The sequence below is a fragment of the Filicampus tigris genome, chromosome 14, assembly GCF_054856515.1.
Source record: "Filicampus tigris isolate MCC_2025a chromosome 14, RoL_Ftig_1.0, whole genome shotgun sequence".
In the NCBI taxonomy this organism is placed as follows: Eukaryota; Metazoa; Chordata; class Actinopteri; order Syngnathiformes; family Syngnathidae; genus Filicampus; species Filicampus tigris.
This window is the reverse complement of record NC_141230.1, coordinates 18,535,412-18,553,482: the sequence shown is the minus strand read 5'-3', so window position 1 is coordinate 18,553,482 and position 18,071 is coordinate 18,535,412. Positions and strand designations below refer to the sequence as shown.

Here is an 18,071-nt window from a genome sequence, read left to right as displayed (position 1 = left end):
TAGCTAGCTTTTTTTTTTTTTTTTTTTTTTTTTTGTAATGATGATTTCTATAATTGCGACATGGATGTTAAGACCCATGTAGCAGATGCAAGCCTGCAATTGGATTCTGCCCATTTTGTCCCATCATGACATCATGACAAACCACGGCTCCAACAATGTGACGTCAATGATATTCATTTATCAAAAGTGTCATGCACTGCAACCACTCTAATTTTGAGCTGCAATTATTGTCTCCCTTCAGAAAATTACTATTACCTCCCAGGCAAACGGGATCCATTGCTTTGTGGAAACGGCAGCAAGGCTGGGTAAGTTTATCCCAAAGTCATACAAATATTAAAGAGGAACTTTTAATAGTACTATTATTCCTGATTAAAAAAACAAAACAAACACGTTTTTGGGAGGCTGGAACAGATGAATGTCATTTCTTTTCAATTGAATGGGTTAAGACGATTTGAAATGTGTTGTGAGTTACAACCAGTGTCAGAGAATAACTTAAACAAGGATCTCAAGCCATCACTAAACATATCTTGTAAGATGCCTATGCGAAAATGTGTCTTCAAGCAAGCTCTTCAGATTTTACTTTTACAGTTAGAAGACAACTAAGTCTCCATCCTGGACCGATGTTTTCCACTGGGAAATGGCATAATATGTCTCCTTTAACAAAATACAGCATAACGAGCTTGTTGCATTTTGGTGCAGGATAACATTTGTGACAACGTTTTTTTTTTTTTTTTTGATGCAGGCAGTGTCCAGAAGGGTTTTCGTGCATCAAAGTGGGAAAGAACCCCGACTACGGTTATACCAGTTTTGACTCATTTGGATGGGCCTTCCTTTCTCTCTTTAGACTCATGACTCAGGACTATTGGGAAAACCTGTACCAGCAGGTAAACTGTAATGGTTGACAAAAACAGCAAAACTTTGATTGAATCGAATTTTATATGAAAGTGATGTTACTGCACAAAGAGCCCCGTGGTGAATTTTTATCAGTAAAGTACACTCAATATATCAAATATGTTTAGCCTTTTTTCAATGCAGCTCTGATTTAATCCAAGCCAACACTTAACCTTTTTGGTGAATGATTTTATGTCTAAAGTAATTTGATTTCAGTTGGCAATGAATTCCAAGGCCTCTAACGCAGAAGGTTGATTGCTCAAATGAACAACATATTGCTTCACTCAATGTTCATGGTTCATAGGTTAATGGATGAGCGGCATTTGTTCTGTTTGTTTGTCTGAATACAAAACCATAACAGGTTGGCCTCTGTCAAATCCTTCTCACATTACAATATTTGGAAAAATACATTTTGAAGAGGTTGTTCAAACAAAGCTCTACATGATGCGCAGGTGTGTCTTAACCAGACGAGTCGAGGCGTGACTCAGACAAACACAGTCTTGTATGATGCGTTCTGTCATGCATGCACCACTGCTTAACTTTGTTAATGTCGCTTAACATGTCCACTCTGTCATAGTGAAATAAAAATTTATATAAAGATTAGGGCGTGCCCATTATGGACTTTTTGAGGCTGATGCTGATTCCAATTTTTATCAGAATCAAATTCTGATAACCTAAGAAATGTCAGAGTCATTGAAAAATATCGAATGAATAAAATAACGTATTTTTTGGTCCATTAACATTTACAACAACAAAATTATAAACTATAGACAGAGACTGTTTTACAATACTTTCTCCTTTTGTATTTATTCAACTGTACAACAGAGAAAAATCTACAAGAATCTGGCAAACTTTGGCTGCTGGGAGCGGGGATGTTTACATGTCATTGTTCTAATTTTATGCTGTAATATGTTGATGTGTAGGGGAAAGATTTGGTAAAAATCGGCAAAAAATTGGCCAACTTTAAGAGCTAAATCAACTGATAAAAACCTTTCAGAAATACACACTATGTTTGTTAAACAGTACACAGTCATCTAAGTGAAGGTCCACCATGTGCTTATTAAATGCTAACAGTAGTCAAAAATGTCCACCTTGTCATTGTCCTTCCTGTCATCAAGCTCATATATTTTGATATTTGCATGTAAATTGCTGCTCTTTGCGTTCTCTGCTTCCAGTGAATTTACTAAAAAAAATAAAAAATGTGGGAGTTCGACCAACACAACAAAGTCGAAAATCTCAACTTTTGGGGAGTGAAATGTCTTGAATGCACCTCATGGTTGTGATACAATAACTGTAATTCTAAACGTTTTTACAGCAAACATTTAGAATAAAGAAATTAAAAAAGATCCCTGGTCATGTAGTTGTGCTGATACTGTATATAGCCACTCAGTGATTCCAGCGGGTTAATTGGGAGAAAACGGATGGTAATTTACTAATAATTCATAGGAGCTGCAAATGTGACATTTCTTTGTTCCCAATAGACATTACGGGCCTCTGGAAAGCCCTACATGGTGTTCTTTGTGCTGGTCATATTCCTTGGCTCCTTCTACCTAATTAACCTGATCTTGGCTGTGGTGGCGATGGCGTACGAGGAGCAGAGCCAGGCCACCATTAAGGAGGCTCAGGAGAAGGAGGAGGAGTTTAAGGCCATGCTGGAGCAAGTCAAACGGCAGCAAGAAGATGCCCAGGTAGGTCAGCTTCTTGTGTGTTAATACTACCAGTGTCAGGAGTAAGGAGTTACAAAAATGCAGTGATGCCATGACTAATGAAAACCCCAGTTTACTAATTTAGTAAGTTTTACAAGTTACGAGACCTCATCCAACCTAACAGATGTCAACAAAAATGTTTGAGGGGCCTCACAATAGTGCTCGCCCCAGATCATCCTGCACTGTAGATTCATTTTATTTTGGAGTAAAAAAGTAAACGAAAACTAAAGTGAAAAAGTCCCATATAAATTAGGCCTGTAAATACTATTACCATTTGTGCTCTGTCGTTTTGGTATCTTGTTAAAAGTCCATCAATCTATTCATGTTAAATGTCATAACATAATCCAATAGCAGAGATGCGTTATTGTGTTACTCGAGATGAAATTGCTTTTCCAAACTGATGTCAAATGCGCGGTTTCTAAACCTGACATTTTCCTCTCCCTCTCTCCAGGCCACAGCAGTGGTGTCTGGAGAGCACGGTGAGGTCAGCGACCACGCCAGTGGCATGGAGAGCTCCTCAGAAACCTCCAAGCTGAGCTCCAAAAGTGCCAAAGAGCGATGCAACAGGCGAAGGAAAAGAAAGGACGAGGGCAAGGTCCCGCAGTCCGAGTCTCAGGAGAGTATTAAGAAGGCCCGATGTCGCTTCTCTGTGGAGCCCAATGTGCTCAACTATGACATGAAGTCTTCGTCAGCCCACCAGGTTCAGTACCATTTGGCGGTTGATGTGTCCGTGTTGTTCTGTGCCTTGTCTTGCTATGTAATGTCGTTCTAAGGGCCAGATCTACTCAAGGTTTGTGAACGCAAAAATGGACGCAAACTTGATGTCGCACGCAAACAGATGCGGAAGCGGCTTTGCTACACCCAGGATTGTTAACAAGCAAAATGGCCGCGCATTAATTTTGCCGGTTTCTATCTGGACGCTCAAAATGCCGGGAGGTGTAGACGCAAATAGATTCTTGTGGCAACTGTAATCGGACTCGGGTGACTAGTCTAACGTCTCTTTTCCATTTGTGCAGGTAATTTTGAAATGCCAGAAACAAAAACTACCGAGACAGATACAGGGGCTATAAAAAGCCTTCACATCCCTCCCTGTTCAAATCGTTATGCCTTTTAACTCTCCCAAATGTTCCATAGTGAAAACATCACAACAGCTGCTTTTAAAGCGCGAAAGCCTATTGTTATATATGACGGTCTTCACCACTTTGGGAATATTGCTACTAACAGCAAGCGCAATCTGTTCGCGTGAACATGAGATTTAGCGCCCACTTTTGGTATCTTAGTAAATCAGGCCTTAAATACTTAGATTTTAGAAGGCTGCTATTCAAAAGCAGTTGGCTTACCTAAGTTACCATGCTTACACCTCACACACATTGTTCCATATTGTCCATCCGTCCATCTCAAATACAGTGGAACCCATGAAGTCGAATGCAATTTTGAGCAACATTTTGGGGGGAAATATGCCCCTAAAGTTGAACCAAATGTCGAGTTTGCCAGCTCAAACTGCACCACAGTTCAGCACATCGCATTTAATATTGCCTGTAAAAAGTTCCTGAAGCGTTTCGATGGCTTCAGTTGGACTTTGAAATGGATGATTTCCATCATCATTTTATATGGGAAAATTCGTTTCGGAATACAAAAAATGTGACGCCGACCTCAGTGGTTCCGCTGTATGCGGCAAATTAAGACTTGTGACTTATGATAAGTAAATTAAAACATAAATATTCTCTTTCCCAGAGAGTTTCTCTATTGATGAACTGCATTGAATTCTGCATGCACAACATTAGTTCCACTTGCACAATCTGATGAGATCCACGACACGAGTTTTCTCAAAAATGTGCATTAATAACCTTCGAATGACACTGAACGTCTATTTACTGATAACTTTATTATGGCGCCACTGGATTGTGAAGGTGTACCCAATGTCATGGTTTATGCAGTGATTACATTCTTTGAAAACACTAGTGTGCATCTTTTACTGATTTGTTATGCATTGCATGTCCAGGCTGACATTGTGCCTTCTTTATTCCGTAAAACATTATTTTCATTAGAAGCCTGAAAAGTAAGCTTCTTTAAGTGCTTGCGGCGCATCAACATCATCATCAAAATCAAACTCTTCTTCTTCTCAACTCGTCATTGCTGATGATGTCACCAAGATGCTTTTTTTATTTGGCTTTCCTTGAAATGCTTTTCACCATTAGGGCCACCATCATTACCAGTTCCTTCCTTCCTTCCTCCTCATAATCATCATCGTGGTTTTCAGTCATCGCAAATATGGCTTTTAATTTGCTTTTGTTTTCAACGCTGATTGCGCATTGGTCATCATCATCACGCCACTCTTCATCTCCCCAATGAAGCCCCTTTACTGTCATCCGTTCATGTGACCGACCTAAAGTTGTTTCTTCACACTCCCCGTGTATTCGTCCTTGCTACTGAAGAATATCTTTCTCTCTTAGTCCTTTCTGAGTATTCACGGACCCCCATTCTCATCCAGACGGAACAGCAGGACCAGCGTTTTCAGTTTCCAAAGCCAATCACGAGATGTCGGCTCAGAAAATGAGTTTGCAGATGATGAGAACAGCATTTTTGAAGACAACCGGAGTCGAAGAACCTCTTTGTTTTTTACCCGGGGGTGTGACCGCCACAGCAGCAGTATCAGCCAGTCCAGCTTCTTTCCACATCCGCTGCTTTCACCCTGCAGGATGAAGCAGAGCACTGTAGACTGCAACGGAGTAGTGTCCTTAATGGGTGTTGATTCAATCCCGTTATCACCTATGGGGCTCTTTCGTCCTAAACTGACAGTAGATAAGACCTCCAATAGAGACAAAGTAAGAAAGGGTTGTCCCGTCTCGTTTCACCTCTGCCATATCATTAATAATTCTTTGCTTGTTGTCCTGACTATGTTGTAAAGCATGCAACTCTAAACCAATGAAATGGGTAATTGTAATTACATGAACAACTTTCATTTTTAGTTTTAGACCAAAAAAATATTGTCAGAGACTGGAGGTAAGAAAAGCCCTCAAAAGACTGAGTTTTGGCACATATTTTGCCAAGAAATACACATTTTTCGAACCATTCTGAAATGCCATAGAAAATGAGCAATCCCAGGATGTTTTAATTGCATAATGAGGAGTATAAGATGATCGGGCGTCTTGTTTCTTGCGAAAAGGTCCAGTTCAGTTCAGCTCCGTTCATTTTATTGTACTTCCATTTCAAAGGGTTCCCGACTATCCAACTTGAACTGACACACTCTCACTACCCATTCGTATGCCATCTCAAGTACCCTTGACCAGGGCACACTGAACTGAACTATAAGGATCATACGGTGATGGAAAAATGAATCATAGCCTTTGGACTGGAGAGACGCTATCTCATAATGTTAAAATGTTTAGTATTTGTCTTTTGTCATTTTTATTTTTATGATTCTTAACTCGCACAGCATTTACAAAAGTATTTTTCTTTCTCCAGGCTGACACCACTGACACTGATGGGGGAACGCACCAAGAATGTCCCGACTTTCCCGAGGACCCAAGGGCCAGGGACAGAACTTTTAGCGTAGCCAGTGTCATAACCAGCACAATGGAAGGTAGGTTCTGGATGCCGCCCATATTTGTGTCCAGTTGTCAGATGCTGACAAACAGCAATCCCATCTTTTATTTGCAACAGAGCTTGAGGAATCGAGACAGAAATGTCCTCCCTGCTGGTACAATTTTGCAAACACTTTCCTCATCTGGGAGTGTTGTCCAGTCTGGCTGAAGATCAAGAAGGTGGTCAAACTCATTGTGATGGATCCATTTACGGATTTAACCATCACTATCTGCATTGTACTCAACACCTTATTCATGGCCATGGAGCATTACCCAATGACTAAGGATTTCGCCAGGACGCTGAGTGTGGGAAATATGGTGAGTTAAAGTTCCTATAAAGTTGTTTCGAAATACAGAATGCATGTTTGAAAACTGAAAGCAAAGTAGTGCTCAATTGTAGAGATTTTTGTTCACAGACATTTACATTTTCCGGATTTTTTGGGGGCGTGGCTCAAATGGTTCCATGATGCACTTCGCCCCTCCCACACTTTATAAGGACTTGAACTCCTTCATTTGCATCAGCAGTTATCCGGCACAATTGTTCCCTTGTGATAGTCCGCCAGCGTGGGCAATTCAGAGCGCCTCGTTGTCCGCCATGAGTGGACAGACGTCACAGAGAGAAAGGCAGAAGAGCTCCATTTTATATACTTTACGATAGAAGGGTTGTTCACTACAATCTCCTTTGTGGTGTCAAATTTAGAAAACATTTATGTTCACTTTACAGGGACTTTAGTGTTCAGGGATGAGCAGCTTGTTCATTTACAAATTCGCAACCATGTTGATGAAAAGAAGGTATTTCTGTTTCTTCAAGGTATTCACTGGCATCTTCACAGCTGAAATGGTCTTCAAAATCATCGCTATGGATCCGTACTATTACTTTCAGGAAGGATGGAACATTTTTGATGGAATAATTGTCAGTTTAAGCCTAATGGAGCTCGGTTTGTCCAGTGTTGTTGGAATGTCTGTCTTGAGATCGTTCAGACTGGTAAGTTTCAACACACTAAACATTCCGTGGAAGAAGTTGAAAAGAGTCTTTTTTTCAATCTTTTGTCTTTTTCTTTTGACAGCTACGAGTGTTCAAGTTGGCCAAGTCATGGCCGACCCTCAACACCCTTATCAAAATAATTGGTAACTCTGTGGGGGCTTTGGGAAATCTGACACTGGTGCTGGCCATTATCGTCTTCATCTTTGCTGTAGTGGGCATGCAGCTGTTTGGGAAAAGCTACAAGGATTGTGTGTGTAAAATCTCCAGCGACTGCACCCTGCCCCGCTGGCACATGAATGACTTTTTCCATTCATTCCTCATTGTGTTCCGAGTGCTTTGTGGGGAGTGGATAGAGACCATGTGGGACTGCATGGAGGTGGCTGGACCAACCATGTGCATCATTGTCTACATGATGGTCATGGTTATTGGAAACCTTGTGGTACATTTTCATCTTTTGTGGTCAATTCATGAGTCCAAGTCATCCAAATCTATAAGTCGAGCTAACTGATGCCAAATGATTGATTTTTTTAATAATAACATGTATTGTATGAACAGTTACTGCAGTTTTACAATATTCAGACTTCAATCTCACTGATCGTTTATGATCTACTAGGTGCTCAACCTGTTCCTGGCCTTGCTACTGAGTTCATTCAGCGCGGACAACCTGGCTGCCACTGAGGACGACAGCGACACAAACAATCTGCAGATCGCCATTGCACGGATCCACAATGGCATCGCCTTTGTCAAATCTCTGCTTCAGAGCACCTGTAACAGTGTCTGTCTAAGGAGTAATGGGCAAAACCAAGGAGAGGACAAATCATCCCTAGAGGATTTCCATAAAGCTTCAGGAGCCAACGGCGTCCCGAACCATACCATTAAAGAGCTACCGAGGAACGGAAATGGGGATGTGACTGGAGTGGACAAAAGTGGGGACAAGTACATTGTATGCAGCAAGACTGATGATTCCATAATGTCTTTCATCAACAACCCCAGCCTGACTCTTAATGTTCCCATTGCGGTGGGGGAGTCCGACTTTGAAAACCTCAACACTGAGGACTTCAGCAGCGTCTCATCCGATGCAGGGGGATGCCGTGTGGTAAGGATGCTCTTAAAATTTCTATCCGCATTTTCCCCCACCACCAATAAGAAAAGATCATCTGCGGTTCAGTTCCAGTACCCTCTTGTCCCTCTACTATGTCCTCCATCTCAAACCAAGCGGCTGAGGTAGACGGTTGCCCAACAGAATCTGGGTTGTGTTCGAGATTTCTTCCTTAGAGCGAAGTTTTTCCTTGCATGTGTTACCAAGTGCTTGCTCATACAGAATACTGTATACCATGTATCAGCGCTGTGTTCACTTCATTTCTGAATTCATTAGCAAGTTACATTGTGTCCTCCTGTCATGACGTCACACTATTTAAATAGACGCAGCTATCACAACACCGCACAATACATGGCAAACACAAACAGGGTTTACCTTTGCAAATCCTAACAGAACTGAACTGTACCAACGTGGGCTGGGGACTAATTGTTCGTTGAAAGTAAGAAGATAGTCAGGGGTGCACATACCAGTTTTGGTCTGCTTCTCAAAGAAACACCAGAGGATGTTGCTAGGTGCTCATTTTTTTTTCCAGACTCACCTACCTCACTGGCGGTGACGATTCTAGGATTTATTATTATTCACACGAGAAGCTCCCCCACAAACGGCGCCAGCCCACCTCAGAGAAATAATGTCTTGTCATTGGATGATTTGTTCTCCCTCACAAGAGTACTGGCTAGTTTTTAGAGCACAGCTAAGGGGAAAAACTGCATGACAGTGTTTGAAATGGGAGTGGCTAGGAGAAAACTAGCCCGCCTCTTCTCTTGCTTCCACTCTGGCAACACTTTGCAAGTCGAGCCCCTTCCACCGCTCGGCTTAAAAAATATACAAGTGCACTAATATACAGTAACACACTTGAATCGGTGCTTTTAATATTTTCAGGGCACATACACAGTTGAGCACCTGTGCACCGCTTATGTACACCCGAGTATAATAGTTTGTCTTCATCAAAGAATGTTATTTCTGCACCAATCCCATGTTAACAATAGATCATTTGGCAGTGAGATAATGATAGTGTCATAAAACCCAAATCCATGTAAAGTGAACGAAATGATGATAAAAAAAAAAATCAACAACACAGTAATGACACACAACGAGGCGCTCTAAGCAGCCACGCCGATGTTAACAGAGAAGTCAACCCAAACATTTTCTTTACAAGAAAATGTTCAATACAGCCGCACTAGTTCAAACACGCCATTCTGCTTAATATTGCATTTGTGGAATATTAAGAACATTAAGAATTAAGCATAAAAATCCACCCGTTTTTTTGTCCATCTCAGGGGACGGCCATTTTGCCTCTTGTTGCCGACTGAAAATGACAGTTGCTCAGAGCTCAGATAATGACAGATCGTTGCTCAGCTTTGCTAGCTAGCTAACTGCACATGGCAATTGCGCTGGTTTACCGATGATGCGAACAAAAGCACTCACGTTTAGTGCGGCAGAAGTGACTCTTGCGGGGGCCCAAGTGCGTCATTGCACCCCGTTTTAGCCACACACACCGAGAAATTAGGAAATGTGAAATAGTGAAAAACAGTTTGTTATATCTGCACAATTGGGGACTACACAGCTGTCAGTCTTTGGTCATGTTTTCAGCAATTATCCTCAAACATGTACAATGTATCTAAATAATGTCTGAATTCACAATGAGTGCATATCACATTATGTGCCATAAGGTGTAAAGGGCCGGTTTGTTTTGTGGCAAAGCTTACATTGTGGATGAAAAACTATACCCTTGCTTAACACGTGACCCTAAAATATTGGCCTGCACAATGTGTAATGTTCAGGAAGAAAGTTCGTAAAAGCACTTTACTGTACTTTCCACTCATAATGGAGATGTAATCACGCAAAAAAAAAACCTTTTAGCTGACTGGCCTTTTTCTTCTGAACTTAATTCACCTTCAGTGTTTGCGTCTCCACCGGTATGGTTGCTTTTTATTTGTTAATATTTTTGCTTCACTTATGCTCAAATGTCTGTCATTGTAATACTTTCAACGGTGAGTTTTATATTACATATGTAGGATAACATTAATTGCTTGCTATTTATTTATACACAAATTTATCACAAACAATTGACAGATTTCGAGTGTACATTTAAAGCTTAATTGGTGGCACAAACACATTAACTTTAGTGCTCCAAGCATATCACAGTTACATGCTTACATCATTCCCCGCACTGCATTAGCCAGTCCCAGGACGGTCGAGGGCTCGTCCAGTATTCACCAGGAAACCTTTCAGGCTGTTCTCATCCTCTTAACTCTCAGCAGACACACCCTGTGCGAAAGCTGGGAGAGAGCAACACTGCCTGGATACATGCGCCAACGTTATGACCACGATTAGATGTTGGATTTGATTTTGTGCCTTTGCAGCGATAGTAATGCTTACTATAAGAAACATCTACAATCTACAATACATCTTTAGTATTGTGATTGCAGTTTAGCATTGTGTAGAACTCCACTGGCATGTTCATACACCGTATGGACAGAACTATTGGGACACCTGAGAAAGTTGAATAAAATATGGATGCCCCTTTGCAGCTGCATTATAACAATTTTCATGGATTGTTCCACAAGGTTTTCCAGTGCGTATGTGGGATTTTTTTTTTTAGGGAGGGGAGGGGCCTGGCTCATCCCAAAGGTGTTTGATGAGCTCGTGGTCAGAGCTCTGTGCGTGTCTTTATAACGCTTGCTTTGTGCATTGGGGTCGTTCGTCCTACTCAAACAGAAAGCGGCTTTCTCCAAAAAGTTTCCCGCAAACTTCTCCACAAGCATAAAGTTGACCAAGAGGTCGAGTCAAACTCCTGATTGATTATTTAATTGATTAGGAAGTGAGTCTGGATACTTTTGCCTAGATAGTGTAGTTTGCCTGGGTCCTCAGCATAAATGTTTAATGGTTTATATATGCTTATGTTTACTGTAAGCATATTCTGTGGTGTCCCACAGCCTCCTGAAGGTGTTTCATTGTTTGTAGCACGCAGCAAAAAAAAAAATCACTAATTTAATTTTCTTTCCTTTTTTTTTTTTTTTTACTCACATGTCATAAAAGCACAAAATGGAAAATGAACATTCAAATTGACAAACTGAACTGCAGGATGGAATATTTAACATGACACCAAGATACATTAGGACCTTGACCTTATGAGCAAAGATTTGAGGTCCGGCCAATTTTCGCAAGGAGCTGCTTTAGGCAACCTCTCATGCTCAGACGCATAATCTACCAATAAGAAAATTGTCTATAAGGTTATGGTGGAATAAATAAAGATGGAAATGTGATTGTGTTTGTATTATTTGAATGTTTTTCAGTTGTTGTTTTCCAGGGCAAGGATTAGGTGTACAGACCGGCATGTCTTCCTTATATTAACATCTGACATTTATCTTGCTTCTGGTCTCTGTTAGTCTAATGTCAGATGCTTTTTTGGCCTCATCCATTTAGACCATCGATGACGATGGCCAGCTCAGCACCTCTGAGGGCAGCACAGTGGACTTGGGGGAAAAAGATGGAGACTCTTTAGACTATGAATTAGAGGAATCTATGGAACCTGACGCCTGCTTTCCTGACGGTGAATATCGGTTCAAGCACAACCGCGACTGATCTTTGCGGTCAATTTAAGCCGTGCTTGTCATTTGTCCTTATTCAGTCTGTGTGCAGAGGTTCCAGTGTTGCCAAGTAAATGTTGAGGTGGGCAGGTGGAAAATATGGTGGACGATCAGAAAGACCTGTTTCCGAATAGTGGAGCACAATTGGTTCGAGAGCTTCATCATCTTCATGATCCTGCTCAGTAGCGGCGCTTTAGTAAGTCTCTTACTGCCTATGTGTTGCAAACTCTTGCGGAGTACAATATTGATTGACCTTAACAGTTTTGATTATCGCTCAAGTGTAATCATCCTTACTGTTTTGTTCACAAACAGGCTTTTGAAGATGTCTACATTGAAACCAGGAAGAACATTAAAGCCATGTTAGAGTACGCAGACAAAATGTTCACCTACATCTTCATCTTGGAGATGTTACTGAAGTGGGTGGCCTATGGATATGCCAAGTATTTCACAAATGCCTGGTGCTGGCTTGACTTCCTCATTGTTGCTGTAAGTTAGAATTCAGTCCGACCTTGATCCTAATCTATCCTTTTATCCTTTATACTTTTTAAAACAACCACGGTTGAAACAAAGGTGCCAGAAGCAGCTGGTCAGTTGACCTGAGGCACTGGGCAAAGCGTTGGGCTGGAGTGTTTAAAAGATTTGAAAGGGGGAGGCCAGAGTCAAAGTTATGTGCTCCTTCTTACGTATATCATACAGTATATCCTCAATGCTCTAGGTCATGATTAAATGTGTCAAATGCATGTGTCTATTCTGCTGGTGATGTGACTGCGAGCATATTCTTGTTGCTTTGTGTTTGCGTTCTAGGTTTCACTGGTCAGTCTGGTAGCCAACGCGATGGGCTTTGCTGAACTTGGGGCCATCAAGTCTCTGAGAACCCTACGAGCTCTGAGGCCCTTGAGAGCCCTTTCGAGGTTTGAGGGAATGAGGGTGAGTCTTTCGCAAACCCAACTGCTCCATGTCATACAAGTTTGACACCTGCTAACTACCTACCCATTTGAAAGACCTGGAGATCACATTCCCAAAAAAATGAGTAAACTACAGTATGCAATTGACCAACAATCTACACTGTGTTTTGTTTTGCTTTTTTACATTTCTTTTGCGAAAAGATTACCATTGATACTAGTCTTACTACACCTACTTTCCACCAAACCCTGGTACTTTTTGACTTGACAAATTACATATATATGTTTTTGGTGGTCTACAGGTGGTTGTCAATGCACTTCTGGGGGCAATTCCTTCCATCTTCAATGTGCTGTTGGTGTGCCTCATCTTCTGGCTCATCTTCAGTATCATGGGCGTGAACTTATTTGCGGGAAAGTTCTACCGCTGTATCAAGAGAACCACAGACGAGCCTTTCCTGCCCACTGATGTGAAGAACATGACAGAATGTTTCGCCTTGGGGAAGGATGTTGCTATTTGGAAGAATATTAAAATCAATTTTGACAATGTTGGACTGGGTTACCTTGCACTGCTACAAGTGGTGAGTTATGATTACATCAACATCTGATTAATACGTTGATAAATATGATGACTGATTTTAAATGGTTGATTTGGAATATGTACACAGGCTACATTTAAGGGCTGGATGGAAATCATGTATGCTGCAGTGGACTCCCCAAGCAAGGTGATAACATTTTACCTTTAAATTTTTCTACTGGATTCATTTTTTTTCTCTGTCAGAACCCAAAACAATAGATCACAAATGTTCTGTCTTGTACTATTGTAGCATGAAGAACAGCCAGGATATGAGATCAACTTGAAGATGTATCTGTATTTTGTTGTTTTCATTATATTTGGCGCCTTCTTCACACTCAATCTCTTCATTGGTGTCATCATTGACAATTTCAATCAGCAAAAGAGAAAGATAAGTATTTTGTATTTCAAGCAAGTACTGTGTATGGTTTTGACTAACTGTGGAAACTCTAAAGACAAACAATCCATCCAGGACAGTGGTCAATTTCGATTTTTTTCCGAAAACCACTTAGTATCTGGTTGGGATGCTCTGGATTGGCAAATAAAACACTGTATTCCAGTTCATGTCCATATCCAGCAACTGCACAGCCATTTAATATTCCACAGGCCATAATCAATAACCTGATGAGATACAAAGTGCTGGATATGCTGAGGCACTGTGAGCTATGCATAGGTGCATGACGCTAATTGGATTGCTGTATTTTTGTCAATCTCCGAATAGTATGTCTGATGTGGTGTTTGACTTTAGAAGTTCCTGCGTATTTACACAGAAGTCCGATATTCTTACATTCAGTAAGTAATCGCTTTGCAGTGATTTAACATGTCTCACATGCCCTCTATACTTTGGAGGCCAAGACATCTTCATGACCGAAGAACAGAAGAAATACTATAACGCCATGAAAAAGCTTGGCTCAAAGAAACCACAGAAACCTATTCCCAGACCATCGGTTTGTAGCTTTAAAATCTAATCTGCATTGTAAATCTTTTAGGAATCATTCTTAATAACTATTTTTTGTATGTGTCTTCCGTTTCAGAACAAAATTCAAGCTTATATATTTGACATGACCACAAAACAAGCATTTGATGTTGTGATCATGGTGCTCATATGGCTGAACATGGTTGCCATGATGGTGGAAACGGACGACCAGTCAGATAAAAAGAAAGAAATTCTCAGCTGGATCAACGGGGTGTTCATTTGCGTCTTCACGGGCGAGTGTTTGTTGAAGATGATCGCACTCCGCCAGTACTTTTTCACAAATGGTTGGAATGTGTTTGATTTCATCGTCGTCGTTCTTTCAATTATCGGTACGAACCATTCACCATGGAGTTCCGGGAATCCTAGTTAGTCAACGAGATGTTCTGCTCGACTAACAAATGTTTCCTTACCTCTTCAGGTATGTCTCTCTCGGAGCTGATTGAGAAATATTTTGTCTCACCGACTCTGTTCAGAGTCATCCGGCTGGCTCGAATCGGACGAGTCCTCCGCCTTATAAAAAGTGCCAAAGGAATCCGCACCCTTTTGTTTGCCTTGATGATGTCACTCCCTGCCTTGTTCAACATTGGTCTCTTGCTCTTTTTGGTGATGTTTATCTACGCCATCTTTGGCATGTCAAACTTTGCTTACGTGAAGAAAGAATCCGGCATCGACGACCTTTTCAATTTTGAGACGTTTGGCAACAGCATGATCTGCCTGTTTCAGATCACCACCTCGGCCGGGTGGGACGGCCTACTGGCTCCCATTCTCAACAAACACGAAGACGACTGCGACAGTACCATGGAGCATCCTGGCAGCGCTGTCAAAGGAGACTGTGGATCTCCTTCTGTGGGCATCGCCTTCTTTGTCAGCTACATCATCATCTGCTTCCTTATTGTGATCAATATGTACATTGCGGTCATCCTGGAAAACTTTGGCGTCGCCACCGAGGAGAGCACCGACCCACTGAGTGAGGATGATTTTGAAATGTTTTACGAGGTCTGGGAAAGGTTTGATCCTAGCGCAACCCAGTTCATGGAGTACAACAAGTTGTCCGAGTTTGCCGATGCCTTGGACCCGCCGTTACGCATAGCCAAGCCAAACAAGATCGAACTCATCTCGATGGATCTTCCCATGGTGAGTGGCGAGCGCATCCACTGCCTGGACATCCTCTTCGCTTTCACTAAACGGGTTCTGGGCGAGGGTGGGGAGATGGACATACTAAGGGCGCAAATGGAAGAGAGATTCATGGCCTCCAATCCGTCCAAAATGTCATACGAACCCATCACGACCACCCTTCGCCGCAGACAGGAGGACTCATCAGCTGTGATCATCCAGAGAGCTTTCAGAGAGCATTTGAGGAGACGGGCCGCCGACAAAACCTTCATGGAAGCCAAAGACGACATTCCAAAGGACGAAAAGCCAGTTGACAAAGAAGATCCAGTCACGGACAAACTCAATGAAGTTTCTAGCTCAGACATTAAGGAGCCTTCAACCTATCAACCATCTGACAATGACAATGCCGAACTGGATGGCAAAGACGGCACGGAGCATGATTCTTAAGAATGTCGGAGATGCCTCAAAGACATTGTAAGTAATGACAAAATGTTTACAGTGGCATTGGACTCCTTCTCATTGTATGGATATCTATGCCAAACTGAAGTTTAAGCTCATGAGCCTAAGAGGTTGGTGCCTAAAAGGGAAAAGTGGCTCATTCGGGCAGCAGTGAAACCATTTTCTAGGAGCGAGACTGTTGGAAGAGGATGGGCAACATTTCTCAAGTGTTCGAAAAGACAAAGTAGTTCATGCTTTATTTTCAAATGCAGCTAGCTCTGCTATACAGTGTCTTGGATTGTAACTATATCACTGACTGCTGTGTTGTTTTGCCTACTTATTTTAAAAGCGTTGTTGTGATGTCACTTCTTTTTTTAATCCGTCGATTGCCTTTTCATACACTTTTATTTTTTTACTTTTGAAATGTGTGGTTCCTTCTGGGGGAACATAATTGCTTTAACGCTCGCTGTGTCTAGAATACTTGAAAAATCCAACGGACAATGTCAGACTTGCTGCAGCCGACGTGGATTCACATGAATGTATTTCCCGAATTTATGCATGCAAGAGCATTTGGTGTGGAGGATATTTTCATCAGCTGCTTGCTTCATGCGAAGCAGATAATCATGACTTGGCTGTTTTATTAAATAGAGTGCAACATCCAAAGTTGACGATCCATTCTGCCACTTTGGTTGGCTTCCAAGTCAACAATTTTCCATACCATTTAATATAAAGTGAATACAGTTGTTGCAAAAACTGTATTAACTGTACAGGTGATTTTTTTTTTTAAATAACATTTGTGATACAAGCTTAAAGGGAACTATATAATAAACTGTTTAGCACTTGCAAATTTGAATTCCAAGTTGTATGACTTTATAGACAGTCGACTTTGGATGTTCCACTGTGTCCTCCATGTTAACAGAATCATCCACTCAAGACAATGATTCCCAACATTTAATGAGCCAAGGCACATATTTTACACAAGAAAAATCTCACCGCAAACTGCCAAAAAAATGTCCTTTTGCTTTCTAGTGGAAGAGCATTTCATTGCTGTGCCCGTCACTATAGATGAACAAAATACATTATTTGTAGTAAACGAATAAAAAAATCAGACCAACTAAGTGCAATTAGATAATTTCCCGCGGTACACCTGATGATTTCATTGGTTGGGAATCACTGCCTTGGGATAGTGTTATAATAAGTCAATCACGATGACCTGTCAAGTGTCACATCAGTCACACTTGGCCTGTAAAACTTTGCACATTCAGTATTGTTGCATCATCATTGCGGTTATCTCAGGTCACTGTGTGTTTTCCGGTGTACCATTTTCCATAATGCTGATTACATGGAACCTGTATCATGAAATTACTAAGAATAGACTCCAGGCAGACTGATTATCAGTTATATTGTCTCAGTTGGGCGTCGGTGTCACTAGTACAGTAAGTACTCAAAACTGTTAGATACACGAATGCCTAGGACAGGTCCTCCTTCATGTCTTTAGCGCTCGTTTTTAGTTGTAGCTGATAATCATCACCATTTTAGTTAATGACTATTAAGTTGTGGATGCTGCATAATATTGGTTACTTACGACATACACCGAAATATTCCGTTTTAATGAGGCGGTCTGAGATCTGAACAGCCAGCAGAAGCTGTGAATCACAAATGCTCGAGTCGTTTGAAGGTCACTACTTTTTCAACGACGAACCTGGTTAATTACAGCTGCTTAGTTTTTCTTTTCCGTTTCATTCATGTCTGTGTCATCAGTGTTTGTGTCTGACATTTAAATAGATTTTTGTTTTATCTCACAATATTTATCAGGATTAATATCAAAATTAGAGGTATGCAGGATTTTTATTTTAATGATTGTACACGGGCAAGTTGTCACAAATTCAGCGTGACCTTTCTCTAGAGTGGTTTCCTACTTGTGTTTGGATTTCATTGTGACATTTTTGTCATTGGGTTGATTTTTCCATATAGCAAAATACACATACTGTTCCATGTTATGAGAGCATCATTACATGAATGTGACTATGTTTTGCATGTAATTAAAACATTCAATACACAAATAGTTTTGGTCATGATGACAAAAGCATTTGATTACACGGACTCAAATATCTCCCATCATTAGTATGCATAATGTTTGTAGTGTATAAATATACTGCATGCAAAGACACTGCTATTACCCATTTCAGTGAAAAGCCAAAAGAATAAAGACGACA

General features: G+C 41.1%; 1 protein-coding gene across 1 annotated transcript in view; it reads left to right on the top strand.

The window, feature by feature from the left end:
• Positions 1 to 18,071, top strand: part of LOC147136673 (sodium channel protein type 2 subunit alpha-like) — a 20,944-nt gene extending 2,873 nt beyond the window's left edge. Inside the window, exons 5-24 of the mRNA XM_086050811.1 lie at positions 242 to 305; positions 743 to 884; positions 2,373 to 2,579; positions 3,049 to 3,297; positions 5,051 to 5,422; positions 6,063 to 6,180; positions 6,261 to 6,499; positions 6,993 to 7,166; positions 7,249 to 7,605; positions 7,780 to 8,262; positions 11,692 to 11,818; positions 11,897 to 12,051; positions 12,168 to 12,341; positions 12,660 to 12,782; positions 13,060 to 13,335; positions 13,423 to 13,479; positions 13,582 to 13,719; positions 14,171 to 14,275; positions 14,363 to 14,633; positions 14,723 to 18,071. Coding sequence (XP_085906937.1) covers positions 242 to 305; positions 743 to 884; positions 2,373 to 2,579; positions 3,049 to 3,297; positions 5,051 to 5,422; positions 6,063 to 6,180; positions 6,261 to 6,499; positions 6,993 to 7,166; positions 7,249 to 7,605; positions 7,780 to 8,262; positions 11,692 to 11,818; positions 11,897 to 12,051; positions 12,168 to 12,341; positions 12,660 to 12,782; positions 13,060 to 13,335; positions 13,423 to 13,479; positions 13,582 to 13,719; positions 14,171 to 14,275; positions 14,363 to 14,633; positions 14,723 to 15,864 — 4,973 coding nt within the window. The 3' untranslated portion in view covers positions 15,865 to 18,071. The remainder of the gene's footprint in view (positions 1 to 241; positions 306 to 742; positions 885 to 2,372; positions 2,580 to 3,048; positions 3,298 to 5,050; positions 5,423 to 6,062; positions 6,181 to 6,260; positions 6,500 to 6,992; positions 7,167 to 7,248; positions 7,606 to 7,779; positions 8,263 to 11,691; positions 11,819 to 11,896; positions 12,052 to 12,167; positions 12,342 to 12,659; positions 12,783 to 13,059; positions 13,336 to 13,422; positions 13,480 to 13,581; positions 13,720 to 14,170; positions 14,276 to 14,362; positions 14,634 to 14,722) is intronic.